The sequence below is a fragment of the Tachypleus tridentatus genome, chromosome 12 (assembly GCF_004210375.1).
Source record: "Tachypleus tridentatus isolate NWPU-2018 chromosome 12, ASM421037v1, whole genome shotgun sequence".
Lineage (NCBI taxonomy): Eukaryota > Metazoa > Arthropoda > Merostomata > Xiphosura > Limulidae > Tachypleus > Tachypleus tridentatus.
The window spans coordinates 22536949-22564477 of record NC_134836.1 but is presented as its reverse complement, the minus strand read 5'-3'; the positions used below and the strand labels follow the sequence as shown (position 1 = coordinate 22564477).

The following is a 27529-nucleotide window of genomic DNA, read 5'->3' as shown; positions in this document are numbered from 1 at the left end:
TTTAGTTCTTCAGCCTTCTTATATTCTATACAAAATTACTGACCTCGTTTCCCGCTATCTTCCAATTTACAGTAAACCCAAATCCTGTCTGTACTAGTATTACCAATAATAGTTACATTATCATTATTAAGTTACAGTAGTGTTAGTATTGCACTACATAGAACAGCTCTGCATAATTTAGCCATTGGAATCTTTCGGCTAAATTATCATTTCACATACGAATACTTTATAATTATGAAATCGTACAATTATGTTTTTCTCATTTTATCATTATTTACCTGGAAAATCTTGCATCAAATTTTGCGTTTTCCACTCATATACATTAACTAAGCAGTTTGAACTACACTTCAAACTCAACACACTCGTTTCACAAATTGTAGTTGGCGGCAAAATATAAAGGCTTATGGGTAATAACTTAACTATAATAGATGGCGTTCTATTAGTAGCAGCTAGTTATATTTTGTGGATTAGTGCAGCGTGATAAAAAGGCGTTTTGTTTCTTGTCGGTAAACGTTGAGATGGTATTCTACTTTACAAGTAATGGTAAAGTAATTGGATATTTTCATTTCTCCCTTTCAAAAGTTTGTATATAAGTTCGGTAAGAGATATTGGAATTAGAGTATGTGGAAAATGTTTTGCAGTATAGAGTACGTGTACAGTTTTATTGTTACTAACCCTAAGTGTAATAATTATTAATATTTTGTATTAGTAGTATTACAATTAGTGATTTTTTGCAAGAAGAAAATTCCGAATATAATTTATTAATTTAATATGTAGAAATTGTCTACAGTGATGTAGAAAACGGGAGGTGTGAGCTTCTCCACTTTGCAAAATGCCCTAATAAAGTTTAAAATGCATCAGAATTAGGAAAACTACTCTCATGAGGACATAATGTGGCTTGGATCCTAGACTCAAAAAGGTGCGTCTTCACCACTGTTCCCACTCGTAATTTGATTTTGCATCTTACACCTCTATCCACATGAAGTACATGCCTTATGTATTTTGATATTCTAGTGACTTGGTTCTTTATGAACACAAAAAACAACGTAATAAAATTGCATGAGAATTCAAACTAAAATTTTTGTGATGTAATAGACATTCATTATGAATGTATTTAAAATACTAGAATTAATTAATGTTACATGTCTTCTATTACTTTAAACTTTGTTTACAGAATGAAATGTATTGGTTGAAGCTCAAGATATTAACAACTTGGTCCTTTCTTGGAATCACTTGGTTATGGTTATGCAAAAAGTGTTTCATTCATCCAAATTGGCCTTTCTGTGTGGTTGTGAATATTTTACATTATTTTCTTTGCAGATGAAAACTGTTACATTTAATGATGGATGCTGCAACACAATAATAAGATTTTATGCTTACTAGGAGGAAATGATGGTTAAACTGGTCCTTTAATACTGGTTTTAACTTTCATTATGGACCTCAACAGAAAGTATTTGCATTTTTTTAAATTTGAATGGTTTTCTGAGCAATAAACAGTGTGAAAGAGTGATCTGGAAGATAGGCAAAGAGAGCTTTGTATTAGTTTACTCTTTATATTCCTAGTTCTGTTATTGATATTTTACTGTATTAACATTATTATTTTACTTTGAAATATTAGATTTCATTACTTCTCATAACTTATTGCTGAACAGACTGAATGTAAAACATTGTGTATACCTGGATTTTTATATCTTTTTTTTTTTTAGTTGTGTCTCCTCCAATGACCATTTTTATGGGAATTGACAAGTATGAAAGTAAGTAACACCTTTAAGGTATTAACATTTTCATGAAATGTGTAACCTGACTTAAGTTAAATTAATCTAGGGCATTGTTGTTTCTGTTTTTAAATTTTAAACACACCTTTAAATTAAAATAATTTAACCTAACACAAAATAAAAATAATAAATATATATTTTTAACACAGTCTCACACATCAGTTTATCATATTAGTTATCTTGTTGAAACATTGTTTATGTTTCTGAAGATAATTATTAACATTTTTAGCCATTTTCAGTTTTATTTTATACAATGTGATTCTTCAAACTTAGTAATTGAGTTCCTGTATAGCTACCATTTATAGAATATTTAGTGGTATTTGCTTACTGTATAGTATAACATATGATAAGGAAAAGCACCGTTCTCTGTAAACTTTGTAGACTGTATTGCATGAAAATCTCAGGAGATCAGCAGTTGCTGAGATGTTGGAACCACCATGTCTGGCACCAGCAATCATTCAACTCTCAAAGTTGCTTAGATTACAACTCTTCCCTATTCTGATTTTAGGTCAAACAACAACTGAACCTCTTGACCATGTCTGCATGCTTTATATATTGAGTTGCAGCCATGTGATTTTCTGTTTGGTTATTTATGTTAAAAGAGCAGGTGTGCCTAATAAAGTAGCCACCAAGTGTATAATAACTGTGCTATTTCCTATAAGTTGGACCTCTTTACACCACAAATACACACTCAGCTAATTAGTTTGATAAAGTAGAGAAACAGATACACGCTCGGCTGATTATTTTGATAATGTAGAGAAACAGATACACGCTCGGCTGATTATTTTGATAATGTAGAGAAACAGATACACGCTCAGCTGATTATTTTGATAATGTAGAGAAACAGATACACTTCGGCTGATTATTTTGATAATGTAGAGAAACGGATACACACTCAGCTGATTAGTTTCATTAGTAGAGGAACATAGCTGTATATTTAGCTGATTAGTTTGATGAAGTTAAGACACATAGCTGTACACTCTAGTGATTAATAAATTAACAGATGGATATTGAACATAAGTTTTTAGATTTTTGCTAAAATCAACTCCAGTGTGACATCAACATTTTAAAATAAACTTTTGTTTGATGACAGTATACCCCATTGCTCTCTGTGATGTTTCATGTGCTTTTACTTCTGAGTATGTTTAGAGTAACAAAGTAAAACTAGTAATGGTTTTATTGATGAATATGTTTACAGTAATGAAGTGAAGCTCCAGTAACAGTTTTATTTGATGAGTATGTTTACAGTAATGAAGTGAAACTCCAGTAACAGTTTTATTTGATGAGTATGTTTACAGTAATGAAGTGAAACTCCAGTAACAGTTTTATTTGATGAGTATGTTTACACTAACATAGTAAAACTCCATAATGGTCATACCGATGAGTGTGTTTACACTAACATAGTAAAACTCCATAATGGTCATACCGATGAGTGTGTTTACACTAACATAGTAAAACTCCATAATGGTCATACCGATGAGTGTGTTTACACTAACATAGTAAAACTCCATAATGGTCATACCGATGAGTGTGTTTACACTAACATAGTAAAACTCCATAATGGTCATACCGATGAGTGTGTTTACACTAACATAGTAAAACTCCATAATGGTCATACCGATGAGTGTGTTTACACTAACATAGTAAAACTCCATAATGGTCATACCGATGAGTGTGTTTACACTAACATAGTAAAACTCCATAATGGTCATACCGATGAGTGTGTTTACACTAACATAGTAAAACTCCATAATGGTCATACCGATGAGTGTGTTTACACTAACATAGTAAAACTCCATAATGGTCATACCGATGAGTGTGTTTACACTAACATAGTAAAACTCCATAATGGTCATACCGATGAGTGTGTTTACACTAACATAGTAAAACTCCATAAAGGTCATACTGATGAGTGTGTTTACACTAACATAGTAAAACTCCATAATGGTCATACTGATGAGTGTGTTTACACTAACATAGTAAAACTCCATAATGGTCATACTGATGAGTGTGTTTACACTAACATAGTAAAACTCCATAATGGTCATACTGATGAGTGTGTTTACACTAACATAGTAAAACTCCATAATGGTCATACTGATGAGTGTGTTTACACTAACATAGTAAAACTCCATAATGGTCATACTGATGAGTGTGTTTACACTAACATAGTAAAACTCCATAATGGTCATACTGATGAGTGTGTTTACACTAACATAGTAAAACTCCATAGTGGTCATACTGATGAGTGTGTTTACACTAACATAGTAAAACTCCATAGTGGTCATACTGATGAGTGTGTTTACACTAACATAGTAAAACTCCATAGTGGTCATACTGATGAGTGTATTTACAGTACCTGTTTTGTTTCAGATGAAGACTTGATCAAGTGGGGATGGCCAGAAGATGTGTGGTTTCATGTAGACAAAGTTTCTTCAGCTCACGTGTACTTAAGGCTCAGGCCTGTAAGTAGGCATGGTGATAATAGTTAATTGAATATGTTTTGTAAACATAACAGTGACAATTTTTTGTATCGGGAAGTGATTGATACTTGATTTGCTCAAGAGTGAAGAAATGTAATAAGAAAACTCCATTAAGTTAGAACGTAATCAAAATTTTGCATATTGCTTTACCAAACCATCCACTTTCAACCAGTATGGTTTGCTCTCCTGGGTAATGCATCAAACTTTCCAGGGTGAAGTTTATGTTATTCAAAATCAAACTTTAGATCTTCATTAGAACAAATTATTAAGATTTACAGTTTATGACAACTCTAGGTTTTCAGTAGAACAGATAAGTGAGACTTATTGTTCAATAAAACCCTGAATTCATTTCTACCAAGGAAATGATTGAAGTTTCTGTTATTCAGAATCAAACTCTAGATGACATTCCAAGCAAGGTTCTTGAAGACTGTGCTCAACTTGTGAAAGATAATAGCATCCAAGGTAATGTGATTGTTTGCATTAAAAACTGAGATTCAAAGAATATTGAGATTACTTGGAAAGATAATTTACTTAATTATATTTTAAATGTCTTCAGAATAACTTTAATATGTACATTCTTCTTCTGTACTGAGGTTCTCTTGTGGTTTAATAAGAAATTTCCAGATTTACAATAATAAAATGTGCAGTTTGATTCCTTACAGAGTGCAGTTAACCCATTATGTAGCTTTGCACTAGAAAAAATATACATCACTCCCAGTGAGTGTTCCTATGTTGCATAAAAAATATATTTTATCCAGCAATGTAAAGAAATTAAATAAGAAGAAATCCCTTCTGAAACTCTTAATTTACCTCTAGCAAGGGTCTGAGTACAACTTTATTCAGAGAGAACATCCATTGTTTTGGAATATTTATTTCCAAGTCCCAGTATGAAAGATGTTGATGATTTATGTTCATGTTACTAAGATGAAAGCTGATAATTACATGTTTTGTGTTGCTAAACAACAGGATAGACCTAAGTGTTATAATTTGTTTATGTATTTATGTTACTAGAAAATAAAATTAATAATTTGTTGCTAGGTAACCAGATTAACACAAATGTTAATTATTTTATTTTACTAGGAAGCAAGATGAATAATGTGGATGTTGTATACACAATGTGGGAGAATCTGAAAAAGACACAAGGAATGGAAGTTGGTCAAGTGGGGTTTTACAAACAGAAGATGGTACGAGAACTTTGTCTTGCACTGTTTAAGCATAACTTGACTATTATATTCATCATTTGATGAGGAAATTTAATTCTTAAGAGTGTCACTACCATGTAACATGCATTTCCTAAATAGTATCAACTTTTTAGTATAAAAATTTGTTATTATTTGATTGAGTGTCATAAAATTTGAAAAACTTTAAAATCACTTTTACTTTTTTATATTGTCCATCAAGCACTTTTGTTTTGCCATTTGTAGCTCTCACTACTTTCAGTTATAAACTGTAAAAACACCACATAAATTGACAAACATAGGTGATGTATGACCTGACATTTCAAAATGACACTAGGGCAGGCTAGATAATATTTTTCCTAGTAATTTTATTAGTTAAAATAATTTATAATTATAAAATATAGTTTGATTTCAGGAAAGTATTTGTCTTGTGCACATTGTTTTAGTGAAATCAACTGACAATCATAAGTGTTAGAATTATTGGAACATTTTGTTACTATACCATAAACCTAATAAGGCATACTTGATGGCTTGTCATAAAAGAAAAATAATTACATACTTCAAAAAAAGTATAAGTTAATGTGAAAATATTTCCATGAATAAAAGGAATGTTTAAAAAAAAGTTTTTAAACATTTCTGTGATCTGTGGTTACACATGGTACTAAATACTTGTTTTCTCTGCAGGAGCTACATCTAATCACTTTGCCACATCAGTTTGTTCACTCTATGTTAACATAAATATTTCATAACCTGCTGTATCCAACAGTATTTAAAATGTAACTGTAGCTATTGTAAAAGATGTTTTTCATTAGTAATTGTTTCTATCTTTTCATGATCTCACAGCTTCTGTCTAAATGTTCTTTTGTAAGAATATTGTTTACTGGCAAGACTACTCAGAACTTTGTAAAATCTAAATTTGTATGTTTAATTCATTTTTCTTTGCAAATTACACAAAAATTACAAAATGATAAAAAGTATTTCTAGTAAAGTTATGCCTAAGAATTTACTGAGCTAATGATTTTCATGGGAGTAAAATACGTTTTTTCAACTTAGAGTTTTCATATTTTATTTGCATAATCTCTAGAATCTCCTCAATGAATATCAAGAGCTGTTTTTATGTAAACTGTATATTTTTTCCTGTACCTTATCACAAATTGTAATAAAATAATCTATAGCAAAAGTTAAATATATGAAATAAAATCAAAATATTTTTTGTTATCTTTCTTAGAATTATTTGTTATAAAAATTCTCAGGTTTATAAAAGTTTAAATTATATTTTCTTTTAATTTTACTGCTCTTTGAACCATGTTCTGACCAGCATAACAAAGTAATAAATTACCTTGTGGTAGTCAGTACATTGAGTTGCAACTTAATGCACATAAATTATGTGCAGTTTAAATATATTCCTCGTGAAGAAATTTTGTTTCTCTTATGTAACATAATGCATTTTTAATTTTTACATTGTAGTTACTTTTGTAACATGAAGTGAAAAATATGTATAAAAAGCAAATTTTGTCCATGCTTTAGCTTTGAGGCTTTGTGCACTCAGGTTCATGGTTTAGAAAGCCTGTTTTATGCTTATGATGTTGATTATACTAAAAATAATTCATGTGGCTTTCACATATTTTTAGGAAATAAAACATATACCAGACACTAATGTCTAAGAAACTACTACAATTTACGTGGCTTACTAACTGAACTGTAAGTTGTTTAGAAAATTTTATTATTTTTTATGAGCAATATTGTTAGTCCAAAGAAATTGAGCTTTCATAAAAAATTATTAGATTTTGCCGTTAAATTGCAATATAACATGTAGTTTACTCTTTCCTTTGCTTATAAACGTACACATTAGCTGTATCAGAAGGAATTATAGAAAATTTGGGAAAGACATGTAAGTGTAGATTTAAAAAATAATGTGATACCTGAATGAACCAAGGAAATTCGCTAACGTAAAATATTATATGCTGACTTTTCAATATCTGTATCATGTTTTTAACTGGCTGAACAATCTGAAGCTCTTATAAGACAAAGAAAAGAAAATTTAAAAGTGAGAAGTCACAGTACCATCAAGTCATGTAACTGTAAGAGGTGCAGGTTAAGAATTTATCTAAATATTTTATTTTGAAATTAAGAAATCACACTTAGGTAATATAAATATTTGAAATAAGAACTATTTTTTAATGCCAAGCTTATTGATGTATCATTGTGGTAAAGTAGTGTAGTTGATATTTGGATATAATTGTAAAAAAAGGTTATGGCATGTTATATTTGCTTTGTTAATCAAAGTGTTAATTTCTGTATGTGTAGGTTCATAGTATTCATGTAGAGAAGAAAATAAACGAAATAGTAAATAGGTTAAACAAAACAAAAGAAGAAAGGCATCCTGATCTTCAAGCTGAAAGAGAAGAGAGAGACAGAAGAGAAAGGGAGGATAAGAAGAAAATACTACGAGAACAGAAAGAGAGAGAAAAAGAAGAAGAAAAGAGAAAAAAAGAAGCAGCAGAACTAAGGTAAGTTAATTTTTCTAATTATGTGCATAGGATATAGTATAACTTGCTGTTATACAAAAAGTAATTTCATTTTATGTTACAGTCGTGAATCTTGAAAAACTACACACTTCTAAACATTTTTATTCAATTTTGTATAACTTTAATATAAATACATGTAAATTTTGATTCATATGTTGTTTTATTCAGACCTTATGTAAATGAAAATGGGCAAATTTGCGTGTTTTTACGTAGAAAATAGGTTAATTTCTAAATTTCATTATCCAGGTCACAAAAGCAAAGTTTGAAGGGAATAACGGCAATTTTTTGTACTTTTATAACATAAGTAATTAAAAAAATAACACATACTATCCAGGAACAAAATTTGTGTTACATAGCGTTACGATTTTAGTTTGTTTTGATATATATTTGTGAGAAATCTATAAAACAGACATGACTCTGATTAACTGCATATTCAGTTTAAAACTTGGTTTTTAATGAGGAAGACATTCCTGATGATTTGATTACATCTTACTTTACCAACACTATTAACCATGCATTTAATACACTACAGTAAGTCACATCGTAGAAGTACTTTGACTCACCTGAGACTTAATTAATTAACAGAATGTACACATGCTGACCCCATATAGAAGAGGTATGTTGACTATAATTCTGAATTTATGTGAATCTATACAAAATGTGTGGCAAGTGTGTAGTTGTGCACAAAAAATCAGATGTGTTACAGAAGTGTTTGTAATCAAGGTATGTCAGTCTGAATTGGGCTTTGACAAGTCAGAGAGCATGGTAATGTCCATCATATAGTGTGTCTATGTTATATTTACATAAGCTCTAGAATATGTGAAATCATAACCACAGTTTTTTTCAGTATCCCAACATATTGTATCTGGTGAGTGCTTTCCTCTGTCATTCACAGAATATCACTAAATTAGTAATGTAAGGTGACTAAACAATAAGTCTTGCCATCAAATATGTAGTACCTTGTTAAATAGTAATATGTTAGTGGTTATGATAGGTGCACTTTGACCCTACCTATGCATGTAGGGTTAATGACTAGATATGTATGTATATATAAGCAGTTGATACATTTGGTGGAAATTGAAGTCTAATAATAAACAGTAGAACAACAGCAGCAATTGTAAACGTCATTAATAAATGTTTCTGAATTACACATATTCCATCTTCAGCAAATCTATAAAAATGACAAACACAACAATCTATAGAACAATTACTAATATAAAAATAGAAAGAATAGTGTAAGTAAAATCATAAAACATTTAGTTAAAAAAGTGAGAGAGTTATTTGTATAAAGCAAGAGGGAACAAATTTGAATGTCTTTTGTCATAGCATTGAGTGAGTTAATCATTTAGTTATGAACAGCAATTACACAACTTGGTGACATCTAAACTAATCACTTTCATTGGTTGGTGACACTTAATATTTTATGTACACTTGCTGATAACAAACTAATTATATAAATCATCATTATATTTTGGAAGTTTCAGTGTTGCTATAATATTTTACTTCACTACAACAAACATAGGCAATTTCTTTTCATTGTCAGTACATACCTGATTTAAATACTGACAGTAAAATTACAGTGATCAGGTAGCAGTTTTTGTCATGGTTAGGAGCTTTTACAATTACCCAAGTCTAATTATAAATCGCTATTTAATGCCAATAGATAAAATTATTACTGTTAGAATAATTACCAGTTACTTGTTTTGTGTTTGTGGCTGTGAACATCAGGGTAGTCCTGAGAAAAAGATAAGTGTTGTAGCAGAATCCAGAAACTGAATTGTCATCTTGTTAGAAAAGTTGTCCACTTTTGGGTTCTCATCTTGTTGAAACTTGGTATATTCAGAAGGTTTTGCTAACATCTCTGCTGTGCTGAATCTTTGTGTCTTAGGTAAATGTGGAAGGTTTCTATTATCTTTCTTGTGCCATATTCACTGATATTGTAAAGTCTTCTTCCCTGGCATTAGAGCCATGGACAAAGTGATTGGATGTGCAGTCACTTGAATGATTGGCTGTGAAGAAAACTATGCTCTTTTATTGTTCAGTTAGTTAACCTGCAATGTGCAGATATCAATTTGCAGAGTTAGCAAAAAGTGAATCAATTGTAATTTCACTTTATCTCATTAAGTTTCAGTTTAGTTCAGTGAATTTTCAGTTTAGCTGTCTTAATCATTAAGAAACCAGTGAAGTAATGCAAAAATAATAAAAGTAAGTTTACTGTAGAGTTACTAAATAAATGCACCAGCTTACAACAACAAGTGCTGAATATTTTAATCTTTTTAAAACGGTGAAATGCATATGACTTGGTTACATTTTATGTTTATTTATGAAAGGTATTACTTTTATACCAAAGCTTGAGACAGACTATATATATATATATATATATATATACAGTATTACTAAAGTATGTATATATACTTATTAGTTGTACAGTGAGTGACAACATAATTAAGTTAATTAAGAATGACTTTCAACAGGTGATAATATTATCAAGATGGTTTTCTAAAGAACTACCTCCTCATGAGACTTTCAGAGGAAAGATTTTTTGATGGAAAGAAAGGAGGGACATAAAAAAATTGTTTAGTTTTATTTTACTTGCTTAACCCTTTTGGAACAGATTCAGTTTAAAATACAGGAATTCACACGCACATTTGTACACGTTAAGCTTTTATGCTATAACTTTTAATGCAGTATGTGTATCTTCACAAAATTTGATATATTTGTAGTAAACATTACATGTCTTTTGTACACACACAAAATTTGATCTTTTAATGAAATACTTCTAAAGAATTGTTTGTGAATATATTGATTGTTTTGTCACTAATCAGAATGCCTAGTCCATTTTAATGTTATGAATAAGAAATATTTTTCGTCCTAAAAATCTGATATCATTTATGTAATTTCTAAAACCTCTTAAATAGTTTCAAATATTTATTTTCGGTGAGAATTTGTATTTTATCCATTGTTTTCTCTAACTTCGTACATGATTCATCAATTTGACTAACCTTATAACCACCATAAAAATTAGGAAATAAATAAAAATTATACTTTTGTTTTAGAATGACTACAAATTATGACACGAAAATCCAAATATTTTGTCTAAGTAGCTTAAATGCCATAACATTAAACATTTATATGTATTTATTATTTTTATTATATTGACATTGTAGCAATAGCTGGCTAACATTATAGAAGTTGCAATGGTGTGAAGCACATGCACTCATGTTATTATATCCGAGAGCATAAAATTAGACTTTAGACATTGACCTGTCTTGACTGTGTTTTAACAGACTAGTATTTTGTAAAATATAGTCACATTTGAGTTATTTTTCTTAAAACATAGAACAGTTAAGTAGGAATTATGGAAAATAATTACCTTTTCTAATTACTAACTTTTGAACTGTTTGCTTACAACTATAGATAGCTAAGCCATGTCAAATTTTGCACAGAAGATGTCAAACAAAATAATTTTTTTAGTTTTATTTATACATTTTGAAATAATAAAAAAATCATAAGTTACTATATCAATACCATTAGATTCCACTACAGTTTATCAAACTTAGTAACTTTGCTGTATATGGGTAAAAATATATGAAATTTTGAGCTCACTAAAGACTTACCTTTATCATTTGAAATCTGTCATAAAAACAAGAAGTTTACAACATGAATGCTTTGCAAAGACTCAGAGAACCATGTGGGGAATATTCTGAGACTTTCATTTGATTACACTGGGGAACACTCATTTTGTTGCATTTAAAAAAAGACCTTTCTATAGTCAATTTGAGTGTGTTGATTTTAAATCTGAAGTCGGTTTTTGTCTGCAAGCTACAGATTTTATGCAATTTGACATTTTATTTATTTTTAATTTTTTGTTATTATAGGAAATTATAGGAATAGCTTATCAATTTGTTTGTATATTTTATTCAGGTAGGAATTTCGTTTGTAACTTTTATGTTTGTACACTTCATCTGGACAATCTCGTTTAATGCTCCAGCAGTAGTCAGCCATCATACTTTTGTCCCAGCGCCCTTGGTAGCGTTCTTCCATGACCTTTAGGTCTTGGTGGAATCGTTCTCCTTGTTCGTCACTCACAGCCCCCAGGTTGTCAGGGAACTTATCAAGGTGGCTGTTCAAAAATGAAGCTTGATGCTCATGTTGCACCGAGATCACTAAAAGCGAGGAGCATTCTATTCACAAGTTCACTGTAGTTCTCCGCCTTATTGTTTCCAAGGAAATTCTGAACGACTGCCACAAAGGATAACCATGCTGCCTTTTCTAAAGCGGTCATCTTAGCAACAAACTGATCATCACGAATTAGGGTTCAAATCTGTGGGCCATCAAACACGCCTGCTTTGATCTTCTCAAATGATAACCCTGGTAAAGCTGTGATGATGTGTTGGAAACATTCACCTTCGGTTTCCAGTGCCTTGACAAATTGCTTCATCAAACCTAATTTGATGTGAAGAGGAGGAAAGATGATCTTATCTCTGCTTACAATTGGGTCTTGTATGATATTTGGCATGCCTGCTTCAAGGGTGTCACGAATAGGCCAGTCCTTCTGGACCCAATGTCTGTCTCGTGCTCGGCTGTCCCACATACAGAGGAAACATGGAAACTTGGTGAAACCTTTCTGTTGTCCAAGAAGAAAGTTGACCATCTTTAAGTCTACACAAATGATCCAATTGTGCTCATGATATTTTAATAAGTCCATGACCATTCTCATATCATCCTAGTCTTCCCAAGAAATGCACTGAGTGACCGACAGGTACTGCTCCATAAACATTCCCATTATGTAAAAGAACACACTTTAGACTGCATTTTGAACTGTCTAAAAAGAGTCTCCATTCAGCAGGACTATAGCAAGGTACACCCAGTTCTTTGAGAAGCCCTTGGATGTCGTGGCAGTAAACAAACTGTCTGTCTTCTGAAAAGCTGGTCACGCTTTCTGAAATATGATACTTTAACAGAGTGATCAACAAGATTTCTGCCTTGTAATCTTGATGTCAAAAGCTCTGCTGCTTTCTTTGAAAGACCTAAATCTCACACTAAATCATTCAGTTCAGCCTGGGAAGAGGCTTGGGACGGGAAAGGTTCAGTGTCTGAAGAACAGTTCTCCGATTGTGTACACTTTTCTGACAATTCACTGTCACAACTGTCTTGTTCGCTTGTATCGTGTCCAATGTCTTTATCATCCAATAAAGGCAAGCCTTTGAAAACTGGAACAGGAACTTCTTCAGAGTGCGGAGCAGGCCGAATAGCTGAGGGAATGTTCGGATATGTAATCTTATGTCGGTTTTTCTTCCCAACACCCGTTGTGTTTACCATGCAGAAATAACAGTCAGTTACATGGTTGGTGGGTTCGCGCCAAATCATTGGAACACCAAAAGGCAGACCATTGCGTTTTCCTTTGGTCCAGTCTCGAAGCATTTCCTCACAATTGTGGCACACAACATGAGGAGCTCATTGCTTGTCTTGATCACCAAGATGAACTTCAAAATATGCCTTGTAGGCACGCTTGATGAACGAGGATATGTTACGTCTCTGACGATTGAGTGTGTAGTATCCACATGTGTAGCAGAAGGCATCAGGCTTGTTTCTGCAATGATATCTATTTTTGGAAGCCATGTTTGATCTGAAACAAAAGAAGAATGATCAAAATATTAGAAGCTATCTATATATATATGGATGTGAAAATGCTTATACATGGTTTACGCAAGTTCACATTTTTACAATTTCATTAACCTCAAATTGCATACAAACTAGAGCTTGTAGAGAAAAACTAATTTCAGATTTGAAATCAGCACCTAAAACTCCTTCACAATCAGTTAAAATATCCAATGCAACTCAAAGTTACTGAAAAAGTGTTCCCCAGTGTTATTCACACATTGCAAGCTGAAGTAGGTCTTTGTAAGCATTTCAAAAACATGAAATAAAGTGGGTGAGACCATTGTATTTGATTCAATACATGTATCAATATCTCAGCAAATAGAAAAGTAAGAATGTCTTTATTTTAGGTTCTAAATTGTAAATATGGATATTTTAAGTTCTTAATTCATAAGAAATTACAAAGTTTGTATATTGACATAACAAATGTCTAATTTGAACCAATGCTGCATTCAACATAACATGACACACAAAAATCAGTATTTTTTTTTCTTCTGATATTTACTTTTATATTAAGAAATTAACTAAATAATCATGCTAAAATCTGTATTATAATTACAATTTTATACCATACTTATTGACTTGTATTCAAAAATAGTAGTTCAATACAATTTTGAATATGAGTCATTAAATGCAATATGACATGGCCTTTGAAATATGACCAACAACAATAGGGTTAATTATAACATACAGAATGCTATAGTTTTTGAAGAGAGGGTACAAGCTTTTGATATTTTTAAACACTGAAGAATGTTATGACATTATATGTTAAAATAATAAACTACAAATGTAAAAAGTGTTTTGATTCATAGCTTACAGTATGTTAGAGTACATTCATATTTTTGCAAATGATGTTAAATATTTTGCTTATTAGCAAACACTAAGAGGGACACATCAAGATTGTAGTGGGAATAACTTCTGAGACCATGAGGGGAGCATCCCCTGCATTAAAAATACTTTAAATGATAAGTGGGAATTTTCAGTTCCACTCGTGGCTTTCAGAGAAATTATTCAGTTGGCTCTACTTACATCTGGTCCATACAAAGATGATATTTTTAGATGATGTCAAATGGCTAACCTGGGTATTTTTCTTTGTTCTTTGGCTGTACTTAGCTACCCCTGGTCCATACATAGATAATATTTTTTATGGTGTCAGGGTGGCTAATCTGGGTATTTTTCTCTGTTCTCTAGCTGTACTTGCATCTGGTCCATACTGAGGTCATATATTTTTATGGTGTCAAATAGCTAACCTGGGTAATTTTCTTTGTTCTATGGCTATACTTACTTACATCTGGTACATACAAAGATGATATTTTTTTGATTGTGTCAGAATGGCTAACCTGAGTATTTTTTTCTGTTCTCTGGATGTTTCACATTATAGATATTATCTACAGTCATCAAAAAATTTTGTATTTGAACCGTTGTGTCACTGGCAGGATGATGATAACTTGCCTGAGCTTCATTGTACACAGTTGTATGAACATCCACTCTGTTCAATGTTTACAGTTCTTAGGGAAGTTACTACATCAGTGTGTTCTTGAGTACTTTGTTCAGTATTTACTATTCTTAGAGAGGTTCCCACATAAGTGTGTTCTTGAATGCTTTATGCAATGTTAACCGTTCTGAGAGAGGTTCTTACATAGCTGTGTTCATGAGTTACTTCTGGTAACAAGCTGTTTAACATTATTCATGGCCTCTGGTGTGTGTAAATGGTCTTGGGTTGGAAAGTAACCTGATTTTTCCTGCTGAAATCACATCTTCTTTGTTTTATGATACTACAAACATCCTTTTATCAAAAATGTTAAAATTTCATACTTTTATGGCCATGAAGTAGAAAGTATTGTAACATAACTTGTAATCTTTCCAGACCCACATGAATGGTTAGGATTAAGGTGGTTAAAAAGATCATCAAAAATGCTCTGTAGATTTTGAAAAAATATTTTCTTATTTTTTTATATGCAACATAATGTAAAAGAAGGTTTAAGATTGAATTTAACTGTAACTAAAACATGTTGATTGTTCTTTGCTAATTTTGTTTTTTCAGAAGTTACTCATCACTAATGAAACCTGAAAATATGACATTGAATAAGGTAAGAAAAATCGTAAATTTACATTTCATTAATTTTGTATTGAATTTTTCTGGACCAATAATACTTCCCAACATTTTTTAAGACTTAGCTTTTTAAGAAGAGATACTTTAAAAATACATTTTGTCTTAAAATGCTTCTGAAAAACAACAGAGTGTGAGCAAAATATAGACCCATTTCTCTCTTATTGTGTCTCAGCATTCATTTCAGGTGGCATAATTTTATATGGCTTTATGGCTGAGCAGAATTTGAAGTTATAATCCTACCTGGCAGACAGTTAAGGCAAAGCAGTTTTGAAAGTTATAATCCTACTTGGCAGGACTTTAAGGCTGAGCTGAGTTCTAAGTTATAATTAGATTTTGCATTAAAATATACAAATATTTGTGCATTTCAGAAACTTTGTTCATGAAAATTACCAGGGTCTAACCTTAAACATTTAGTGAAGAATTACAGTAAATGAACAACCTATTAGAATACTTGGTATTAAAGAAACTAGTTTTGTCACAATCATGCATTATCTTCAAAATTAATAATAGTCAGTTACATATGTTTATAGTCACAAGCATACTCTGAGCAAATAATCTGTTTATTATGTGTGCATTAATAACCTAATGTTGTATATTGTTTATCGAATTTTAGCAACAAGTATATTGTTAATAGATGCACCTTTTATGTTGTATATGTTAGTAACCTCATATTGTATATTATTTACTTAATCCCAGCAACAAGCATCTTGTTAACAGATACACCTTTTAACATGTGTGCTAATATCTTAATATTGCATACTGTATATCTGATGCTAGTAAAAAGACATTATTAACAATATAGCTTTTATTTTCTGTATTAATATCTTATAGTTCTGTGAATGTCTTTTTTTTTTCAGGATTATTGTGATGACTCCGATGATTTTATGTAACAAGAAGGTATGCTTTTTTATTTGTGTCATGTATTGTACAGCTGAAATAAAGAATTGTTACAACTTGTGCAGTACTGAGTAATATTTTGCCATTATAAGAATGCAAGAATGTAACAAAATAAATTTTTGTTGAATAAATTTTGAGTAATTTTTACAGTATTAGTGTTGAAAAAATCAGTGAAACATCATCAGACTAATGGTGCTGTGCCCCGTCTCTCTCATTATCATGGTTACATAATTTTGTTTTGAAGATTGTTTTACAGATGGATTAGCACTGCTTAATGTAAATATTTGTATTTGTAACAAGGAAAAAAATGCCTTCAGAACATCAGTTAGTGTTGTGGGTCAAAAAAGAATTGAAATAAAACACATCCTGATTCTATCTTTCTCTTAAAAAATCATTAAATCCAGTCTGGATCCCCCAATTATTCCTTTACACTTTTCTTAAATTCTTATAGAGATTCAGCCTCTTTCTCTAAAAAAGAAATTTATTATTTCACATACATATAGCCCCCCTCAGTGTGGATTCCTGTACGTGGTGAGGGGACCTCCCAGGGAAGGTTCTGTTCTCTCTGGTTACCTTCTCTGGGATCTAAATATCCACCCACGTGTTTGCCGTGCACGGTGACCTGTGAAGGGGAGGAGAGGATCCTGGTTGTTGAGGGGTCCATCCCTAACACACCACTTTGGCCTTGAATTCCTGTAGACGGGTAGCCCCCCTTGGGTCAGTCGGCTGGTCCACTTGGGCTAGAGTCAACCAAGTACCAGTGTTGAAAGTTCTCAACGGGTGTTGTCGACATTGTGCCTGATGCTAGTGTTTGGGTATAGTGCTCACGAAACCCTGGCGTTGCTGCATTGTCCTTGCATGACATTGTAATGCGTTCTCTTATAGGGCTTCATGGTGGGTGGGGTCAGTGGGAACCAAGATTTTTATTTTTCCCTATGGATCCTCCTTCAAAACTTTTAAATAAAATTGTGAAAAAACAGTCAATAGGTAAACGACCACATCTTGAAGACTCTGAGCAGCAATCTTCAACATCTGTAACACACGTACCCCATTTTCTTATATTACATTCTCTTTCAGAAAAACCTTCAGGGCAAATGTCCCCCTTTTTTTTATTCAGAAGGGACTAGAGGGTCTTGCTGGCTCTCCAAAGTCAGTAAAGAAGCTTCAATCTGTAGACATATTAGTTGAAACATCCACAACCCAACACAGTGAACTTCTCTTGAATTCAACGGCAATTGGGGATATACATATTGAGGTTACCCCTCATGCTACCTTGAATTCATCACGAGGACTTATTGTTGAGAGGGATTTGAAGAATGTCCCCATGTCAGAGATTCTCGCTGGTCTCTCCATTTAAGGAGTTTATGCAGTGAGGCACATCTCCACTCGCAAAGATGGAGTTACACAACCAACAAATACCCTCGTTTTGACATTTACATCGTCCCGTGCACCTGCCACCATCAAGGCAGGTTATCTAATTTACAGGGTACAGCCACACATTCCAAACCCCCTCAGATGTTTCCAATGTCAGAGGTTTGGCCACTCAAAGACATCATGTCATGGTTCCCTTACATGTGCTTGTTGTGGTGGCAAGGACCACGATGCCTATGAATGTGACATGGACCCACATTGTGTCAACTGCAATGGTTCTCACCCTTCCTACTTTCGTTCTTGCCCAAAATGGTTGGAGGAAAAAAGAGGTGCAGCGTTTGAAAACGACACATAACATTAGTTATTCTGAGGCTCGGAAATTGCTGCCCGCCACTCCATCTCGGACATATGCTGCTGCACTTCGTTCCACAACTACAGTGGGAGTGCAGACAGATCTCTCTGTGCCTCCAAGAGAACTGTTTTCTAAACAAATGAAAAGCCTTTTGACCTCCATGGTTAAAAAGGTTGATGTATCGATTTCCACACCCATCTCTGTTCCTCCCATACATTCCAACAAACCTCAAGATCCACATCCTTCAGTTTCAAATGCAGGCATTTCTTCTGATACATCTTTTTCTCCCACCCCAAGAGGCAAAACAATCATTCGTTCGTGTCCTCAGTCACTGGAATCCCCTTCCAACAATAAAGACCTGCCCAATCAACCCAGGGCAGGATTCATGGAGGTTGATAGACCTCCTCTGACTAAGGACAGTAAGGAAAAAAGACATGGTCGTAAACAGAAGGGTTCTCCAGTCACTTCACCTACCCGTCATTAAAAATGGCCACCTTGATACAATGGAACTGTCGAGGTTTACGTTGTAATCTGCATGATATCAAAACACTGATTGCTTCCTACCATCCTGTATGTCTTTCCTTAAAAGAAACATTTCTAAAACCTGCTGATACAGTCACCATTCAGCAGTTTTCTCTGTACAGAAATGACAGGCTGTGTGATGGACGAGTACATGGAGGGGTGGCACTATTGGTTGATCAGCATGTGCCCACCCTGTCTTTGTCACTCAACACACCCTTGGAGGCTGTAGCCATTTGTGTTTCCTTGGGTCATACCATCACTGTTTGTTCTCTCTACCTGTCCCCTGGAGAGACATATGATAAATCAGACCTTGATGCTCTCGTTGAACAGTTGCCACCTCCCTTTCTCATCCTGGGGGGGCTTAAATGGACATCATCCCCTCTAGGGAAGTGCTGTTATTGATGGGAGGGGTCAATCTGTAGAGTGTATGCTCTCTGATCACAACCTTTTTTTTTCCAATACTGGTTCTTCCACTTATTTTCATGCACCTAGTCAGTCCTTTACTGCTATTGATCTCTCAGTTTGCTCCCCTTCATCATTTTCCCATTTTTCATGGAGGGTTGACAGTAATCCACTTGGCAATGATCATTTTCCTATACTTTTCACAGAGACTGACCATGGTCAATGCCACCCTACCCGCGTGCCCTGGTGGAAACTGGATCAGACAGACTGGTCCACTTTCACTGCTCTCGCAGAACTTGATCCTACCATCGTGAATCAGCCATCGATAGATGACTGTGTGGCAGCAGTAACTGGCTGTATTATACAAGCAGCTGTTCAGTGTATTCCTAAAACCTTGACGCGTTTTCCATGATATTCTCGTCCGTGGTGGAATCCTGCATGCCACTTGGCACGGAAGGCTCAAAAGCGGGCCTGGGATACTTTTTCGTAGATATCCCACACTTTTGAACTGCGTCGCTTTCCAACGGGCCCATGCACATGCTAGGTGGGTAAGACGTCAAAGCCAGAAGGAATTTTGAATTAAGTTCACAACTAGCATATCTTCTACCACCAGTTCCAAGGTCATATGGGACAGGATTCGAAAGGTCAGTGGGCATTACAATTCTGCCCCCTCTAGATCTTACTCTCTGATGGTCAGGAGGTGGCTGATGTCCGGGAGCATTGCTGATAATCCAGGTGAAAGCTTTTGCTGGGTATCTAGCACTTCTGCTTGTTTCTCCACTTTCTTGGCCATCAAGACTCACACAGAGCGTTCACCTCTTTCCTTTCGAACTGACTGTCTCTTTGACTATAATTGTCCCTTTACCCTGGTGGAACTGAAAATGGCCCTTCATCGGTCTGGCAGTACATCTGTTGGACCTGATGATTTACACTATGACATGCTGCACCATCTATCTCCTGTTCTCTTGATGTCCTTCTAATTGTTTTTAACCTGATCTGGCAGGAGAATGTTTCGGGTCAAATGCACAAGAGCACTGAACATCCTCCGTGTCCTCTCTTCTACCAGTTGGGAGGCAGATCGCTGTTCATTGTTAAAGGTATATCGTGCTCTTATTCGATTGAAACTCGATTATGGATCAATGGTCTACGGCTCTGACAGACCTTTGGCCTTAAAGATGCTGGACCCCATTCATCACCAAGGACTTCGACTCTGCACTGGGGCTTTCCGTACCTCTCCAGTTCAAAGCATATACATTGAATCTCATGAACCTTCTCTACACCTTCGCCGTTTGCAACTATCTTTACAATATACTTCGAAACTTTGTTCCTTACCAAAACATCCCACCTTGGAATGTGTTTTCCTTATTCGGTGGGCAGTACTTTTTCAGAACAGACGATCTGTCACTACTCCATTTGGCCTTCACATCCGGGCGCAATTAGATGAATTGGGTCTGTCCTTGGATAACATTGCAGATTCCACAGGTCGGCCCATCCCACCATGGCTTATTACAGCCCCCAAATGGGACTTTTCTTTCAGTCACCTAAAAAAGGCAGATACTCCAGATTGGAAGTACCGTCTTTTATTCGATGAATATCTTTCAAACAATCATTCAGTTCCCGTTTATACAGATGGTTCCAAATCAGGTAATTCAGTGGGCTCTGCTATGGTTTGCTATGGGTCAGTAGTTGCGTGCAGAATCCCTTCTACAGCTTCTGTGTTCACTGCTGAACTGTATGCCATATTTGTTGCCCTGGATCATATTGCAGCTGAGCAGTACTCCAACTGCACTATTTATACTGATTCGCTTAGTTCTATACTTGCCTTGGAATCGCTTCACGTTGGCTCACACCCTGTTCTTGCTGATATTCAAAACTGACTGGCCCATTTCTCATTAGCAGCTACTTCAATCCAGTTTTCTGGATACCAGGCCATGTTGGTATTCGCGGGAACGAGCTTGCAGACATGGTAACTAAATCTGTCTGATCCAGCACCATCACCCCTATGCCTATTCCGTACATGGACTATGGTCTCGTCTTCAAGGCTCGGCTCCGTGCCAGCTGGCAGTCCACTTGGAGTGAGCAACGCGACAACAAACTTTTTCAAATCAAACCCTATATTGGACTTTGGCCATCTAGCTTCCATAAAGTTCGGAAGGAGGAAGTTGTTCTCACTAGGCTACGCATTGGTCACAGTTTTTTAACTCATCATTTTCTTTTATCTGGAACTGATGCACCAATGTGTAGTTTGTGTAACACTCAAATCACTATCAGCCACGTTTTACTTTCTTGCCATCGTTACAATTCTCAACGACGGCAATATTTTAAACATATTTTTTCCCAGGGTCAGTCTGTAGCATTGGACAGAGTTATTGGTAATGGTGACTCTGTCCACCTTGATAATGTTTTTAATTTTTTAATGGCCATTAATCTTTTTAATCTCATTTAAGTGTTGCATATTTATTCATTACACCTTTTTAATTGTGGTTCCTTTTTTTACAATTTTAATCTCTCTCATTCAATTTCACATTGGACAATGGCCAGAACATTAAATAATGCAACACCAGGACTGGAAAGGCCAACTTCAGGTGACTGACCCTACTGTTTGAACTACTCGTTAGTCATCCTGGCGAGTTGTTATTATACTTTTGCTGCATATCATTTCACACTTTTACTACTTTACCTTTTAGTACTGGCCATATTGACTCATAACCCAGAACCAGGACTGGAAAGACCAACTTCAGGTGACTTTTATACTTACCTGTTAGTCTTCCTGCGGGTTATGATCATTACCATTCTGCTACAGGTAGTCCTTTACAACTTTGACTGGATGTCAACATTGGTTTTTACGCCATTTTCTGTTTTAATTGCTGTTTTGTTTTTACCTTCATTTACTTTTACAAATTGTACTCCATTTACTTGACTTTTATCTTTTTACTGGCTTCTCATTATTGCGATTTTGCTATGTGTCTTTTAAAACTTCTATTCTTTTACATTTTGATACTGGTTGCTGTGACACATAACCCGGAACCAGGACTGGAAAGGCCAACTTCAGGTGACTGACGGTGGTTCTTGAACTTATCTGTTTGTCTTCCTGGCAGGTTATGATCATTACCTTTTTTGCAAGAGTAAATACCTTACAACTTCTTATACTCTGCTTTCTCTCTTACCATTGTAGACTAGGTGTCAACATTGGTTTTATACTTTTTTGTTTTACCTTCATTTCCATTTATGTCTTTTACTACATTTACTTTATTTTTACATTTTTACCGAATGTCTGGCGCAGATAGCCTCTCTGCTTTGTGCCATAAAACACTAAATCAATCAATATTTTCCTTTCTCTAAGCCAGGGAAAGATCCCAAGATTCCTTCAAACTACCATCCAATTGCTTTGATGAGTTGTCTCTGTAAGACCTCAGAGAGGATGGTTAATGCTCGTCTTGTTTGGTTCCTCGAATCAAACAACCTCCTCTCGTCCCCCCAGTGTGGGTTCCGACGACAGCACTTCATCACGGACTACCTAATTCGACTTGAAACATCAATCAGAGAAGCCTTTCTCAAATGCCAACATCTTGTATCAATATTCTTTGACGTTGAGAAGGCTTACGACACAACATGGAGGTATGGCATTTTGCGAGACCTCCATATATATGGGTTACGTGGCCATTTACCTATGTTTATTAAAAATTTTTAATGGACAGGAGATTCTAAGTTCATGTGGGTTCGACACTTTTTCGTTCTTTTGTACAGGAACTTGGAGTCCCTCAGGGCTGTGTTTTGAGTGTCACACTTTTCAGTATAAAGATAAATGCCATCACTGAACAACTCCCTCTCACTGTTGCAATTGGGCTGTATGTCGATGACTTTCACATCTCGTGTCAATCGTCGAACATGAGATATTTTGAGCGGCAACTACAAACTGCTTTCAGTCATGTACTGTAGTGGACTATGGCGAACGTCTTTAATTTTTTTTCTCTCTAAAACTGTTTGCATGCACTTTTGCTGCCAACAGGGTATTTACCCTGATCCTGAACTTTATATCGGTGAAGTTTTGCTGCCAGTGGTCCCTGAGACCAAGTTCTTGGGGTTTATCTTTGACCATAAGCTGACCTTTATACCACACTTAAAGCAGCTACAGGTCAAATGCACAAGAACACTGAACATCCTCCATGTCCTCTCTACTGCCAGTTGGGGAGCAGATCGATGTTCTATGTTAAAGGTATATCGTGCTCTTATTTGATCAAAACTCGACTATGGATTAATGGTCTATGGCTCTGCCAGACCCTCGGCCTTAAAGATGCTGGACCCCATTCATTTCCAAGGACTTTGACTCTGCACTGGGGCTTTCCGCACCTCTCCAGTTCAAAGCTTATACGTTGAATCTCATGAACCTTCTCTGCACCTTTGCCGTTTGCAACTGCCTTTACTGTATTCTTTGAAACACAAATAAACACACCCATATTTATACATTTCATTTATTAAAATTATGAAGGCTTGACCCTTTCTATCTTTATCAAAATATTGTTCATAATTATTTTTAATGCTGTTCATCAAGAAAATTATAGTCCATTTAAACTTTTAAAACAATAACTTTATCAAAAACTTGCTGAGCTTGCACCTCAATGATTTTGAAGTTTTTACTAATACTGATTTTATTTTATCTTATTTTAAAACAAAAGATACACTCTGGTATGGAATTTAAAATTCAGCAATTATTTTAAATTCCCATATTGTGAAGTTTGTTTCTGCATTTAGTCTCTATAACAATTGGGTTCAAATTCCACCCTCTGTACATGCTTGCCAGTTCAACCATGATGGTGTTATAATGTGTTGGTTAATCCAACATTTTTGTTGGAAAAAAATTAGCCCAAGAGTTGATTGTGGGTGGTGTTTAGTAACTGCCTTCCATCTAGTCTGTCACTTCTAAATTAGGAGTGCAAATAACCTTCAAATAACTTAGTGCAAAATTCAACAAATAAAAAATAACTTTATTAGTATGGGAAACTAGGTTTAAAATTTGCAGAAGACTTATTTTCCCATTGAACTCTAAAGCAGGCCCGGCATGGCCAAGTGTGTTAAGATGTGCGACTCGTAATCTGAGGATCGCGGGTTCGCATCCTCATCGCGCCAAACATGCTCGTCCTTTCAGCTGTGGGGATGTTATAATGTGATGGTCAATCCCACTATTCGTTGGTAAAAGAGTAGGCTAAGAGTTGGCGGTGGGTGGTGATGACTAGCTGCCTTCTCTCTAGTCTTACACTGCTAAATTAGGGATGGCTAGCACAGATAGCCCTGAGTAGCTTTGTGCAAAATTCAGAAAACAAAAAAAAAAACTCTAAAGCTTCAACCTTGGTGTTTTGTAAGAATTCTAAGCAACAAATGATTTCAAATTTTATTTTGTATTTAAATACATTTGTATATTTTTTTCATATATTTTGTTTAAGTACAAAGCTACACAATAGGCTATCTGTGCTATGTCCATAGTTGGTATCTAAACCTTATTTGTAGGGTCATAAGCCTGTAGATTTACTGGAGAATTTTTCTTGAACATTTTCAAAGCATGATTGTTTCTATGCACCAAATTTAACCTTTTCATCAAAACTCCAAAAGGTTGAGTCTCAATATTTTGTTAGAAAACCTGGCTAATTTCAATCTACTTTTGAAAAAGTAATAAACCCTGGAATGGCTTTTCAAAAATACAGTTTTTCAAATCAAAATTTCCAAATCTTGAAGTTCATTGTTGTGTTTTTTTCTATTGTTATGTTAATTCTGAATTTAAGCATGATGAAATACATGTTTTTTCATTAACCTCTTCAAAGTTTTAACCTTAATTTATTTGTTGGCATTTAACAGGCAAAGATTTAAATTTGATGTAAAATACACCCTTTTTTGTGCATTTCAAATTTTTTCTTCATGCAAATTAACAAGGTTTTTTACTCGAACATTTTGTTCATTATTCTGCAAGAAACATGCATCTGTTTAAGTTTTTCTACTCCTTGTTTTTTCCATCAAAATTCCCAAGACTTAAACCTTGATGTTTCATGAAAATTTTGGCCAACTTTGTTCTTTCTTTACTTTTGAAGAACGACATTTCAAAATAGGAATTGCTACTCAGAATGTACCCTAGTTAGTCAGCAGTAAGTTAGAGACTTGATTAAAATACGAGATTCGATTCCCTGCAATAGACTCATCAGATATCCTAATACTGTGCTTAAACAAATAATCATAATTCTCATATTTTAAAGCTGATTTATTTTGTTTTCATATCTAGGCCATCTTTATTTCAATTCTGGAGAAGAGATTTTCATACATTAATAGAATTTTTTTATTTATTTAGTGAAAATTTCTTAACTTTTTTTTTCTGATAAACTGATTCAAGAGTTACTAGAATAAAACCTAAAAATGCTTGAAATTGTAACTGTAGCGTTCTGCTATACGTTTCTTTAGATGTGTTAAGTGTAAGTTAAGAGAGGTAAATATTGTATAATTATTTAGTATTATTAAGCACCAAAAAATGTAAAAAATAAAAGTTGGAAGATGTATTTCGATGGATATTTGTTAACATCTTTCTTTGTAGTGTCACACACTTTCCGGGAATATAATGAAATAAGAAGAGATAAATTGTTATTCGAATCGAAAAAATCAATATCACTTTTAAATAAACATGCCAATCTTTCTTTAAGAATTACGTACTGCAGCCCTAAAATGATTAAGGGTAAATATTCTACAAACCAACAAATTCTGCTTGACCTACCCAACCACCTTCAGTTAAATGTATTGACGCCAGTAGCTTTCTGATACATATAGCCATATCAAGGACATGTAATATATTTGACGTAATACTTTTGTTGTTTGTTCTGTATTGTAGGAAAATAATTTCATTTGATGTATAAACAAAATTCTACATTAGACATTAATTATATAATTTTTTTAAGTGTTAAAAGCATAAATCTATGATATTAGGAAATTATAGTTTGTAAGGAATATTAGCTCGCAGATTCCTCATGAATTAATTAAATGTTTTATTGGTTTTTTCCCTTGCTTCAGGTGATGAGGACACCAGTAAAATATAAATGAATTATATACTTTTAGTTTGTTAATATTTTTATAAGAATATTATCATTTCACAACATTTATTTTTCGTTCCAGATCCAACATTTACAACTTGATCTAACTCTGATTCTCAATACAATGATCCCATTAAAAAAAACGAAAAAACATAAACTTTATGCTGCAGACGTCGCAAGCTAACTTCAATATCTTCATGTTTTCAACATTACCAATACTTTTGTACTCCAATCTATTGCATTCTTTCTAAAGTTACTCGAAGAAAATATCAAATTATCTATGATATTCTCACAATTACAGCTGTTCTTGTATCGTGATCAGAAGAATTCTTCCCAAGTTGATGTATATAGTCACAGTTGCAACGTTCTTTAAAACTGATTGTGATCAAAAACAAACTTCAGTTATTTAAATAAAAGATACTGCTGCAGCTAATTTCAAGGAAAAACATTTGTGAAAATGTGGCTTTTTTTTTTTCTCAATACAAAAGCTAATGCTTTCGTATTCTAAATAAAATATACAGTGTATTTTCCTACAAAAAAGAGTGAAATAAAGTATTTTTCATTAGACAATTTGTTTTATTAATTATTCCTTGCTTCCCAATTATGAATGGCTCGGATAAGTTTGCCAAACTTAAAATCTATTATTCTCTGGTATATAAAATCTATTACATCCATACTTTTTTACGTTATACGTAAAAATAATTTCTGTTCACATAGTAATTACATAATTTGCCAGTAGAAAGCGCTTTAATACCACAAATCATTGCAACACACCTGGGATAGTTTGATATGTCTGTTTACACTTGGCGTGAAGGTCATGCATATGTATTAATTTGCACAGAACACCAAAACTAAACCTTAAATTGTTAATTAACCAGTAATAATTAAAATTTTACAAAAGATTATTTTAGGTGATTTTGGAGACCTTTCCATTCTTACAGGAAAGGTTTATAAAGTTGGCTATTTTACATAGTGAAATTTATACATTCTTTAGCATTTTTTTCATATCATTATTTTATTCGCATGTTATTTCAAATAACATTTTCAGTCCGGTTTTGCTTAATTTGAACTGAAATTTTGTGGGTATTTTTATTGGTTAAAAAGTAGGTATTTTCCCACACTCTACGAAAAGATATTTGAAGTTGATAAAGTTAATGAAATACGTCAGCGCGGAAGCAAGAGT

The 27529-nt window shown here is 33.9% G+C and overlaps 1 protein-coding gene across 8 annotated transcripts; it reads left to right on the top strand.

Annotated features, from left to right (window-relative positions):
* The first annotated feature begins 407 nt into the window (after nt 1-407).
* On the top strand, nt 408-26904 carry LOC143235161 (coiled-coil domain-containing protein 25). Of its 8 annotated transcripts, none has more exons than XM_076473050.1 (10): nt 423-543; nt 778-919; nt 1707-1754; nt 4149-4240; nt 4645-4720; nt 5339-5442; nt 7744-7946; nt 15670-15715; nt 16596-16635; nt 26429-26904. In XM_076473050.1, exons 3-9 carry the CDS (start codon nt 1721-1723, stop codon nt 16626-16628), a joined length of 588 nt encoding a protein of 195 aa, XP_076329165.1. In that variant the 5' UTR covers nt 423-543; nt 778-919; nt 1707-1720; the 3' UTR covers nt 16629-16635; nt 26429-26904. The 8 variants fall into 8 exon arrangements, with proteins under 8 accessions (XP_076329161.1, XP_076329162.1, XP_076329165.1 ...); XM_076473052.1 differs by having other exon boundaries at nt 475-543; nt 791-919; XM_076473046.1 differs by lacking the exon at nt 778-919 and having other exon boundaries at nt 408-543; nt 26429-26900.
* The last annotated feature ends 625 nt before the right edge of the window (nt 26905-27529 follow it).

Excerpts from the sequence above, each read along its gene's own strand:
- LOC143235161 (XM_076473046.1), top strand. The coding sequence starts at position 519 with ATGGTATTCTACTTTACAAGTAATG. Across the intron at positions 4,721-5,338 it reads GAAAGATAATAGCATCCAAG|GAAGCAAGATGAATAATGTG; the intron begins GTAATGTGATTG and ends TTATTTTACTAG. Across the intron at positions 15,716-16,595 it reads AAAATATGACATTGAATAAG|GATTATTGTGATGACTCCGA; the intron begins GTAAGAAAAATC and ends TTTTTTTTTCAG.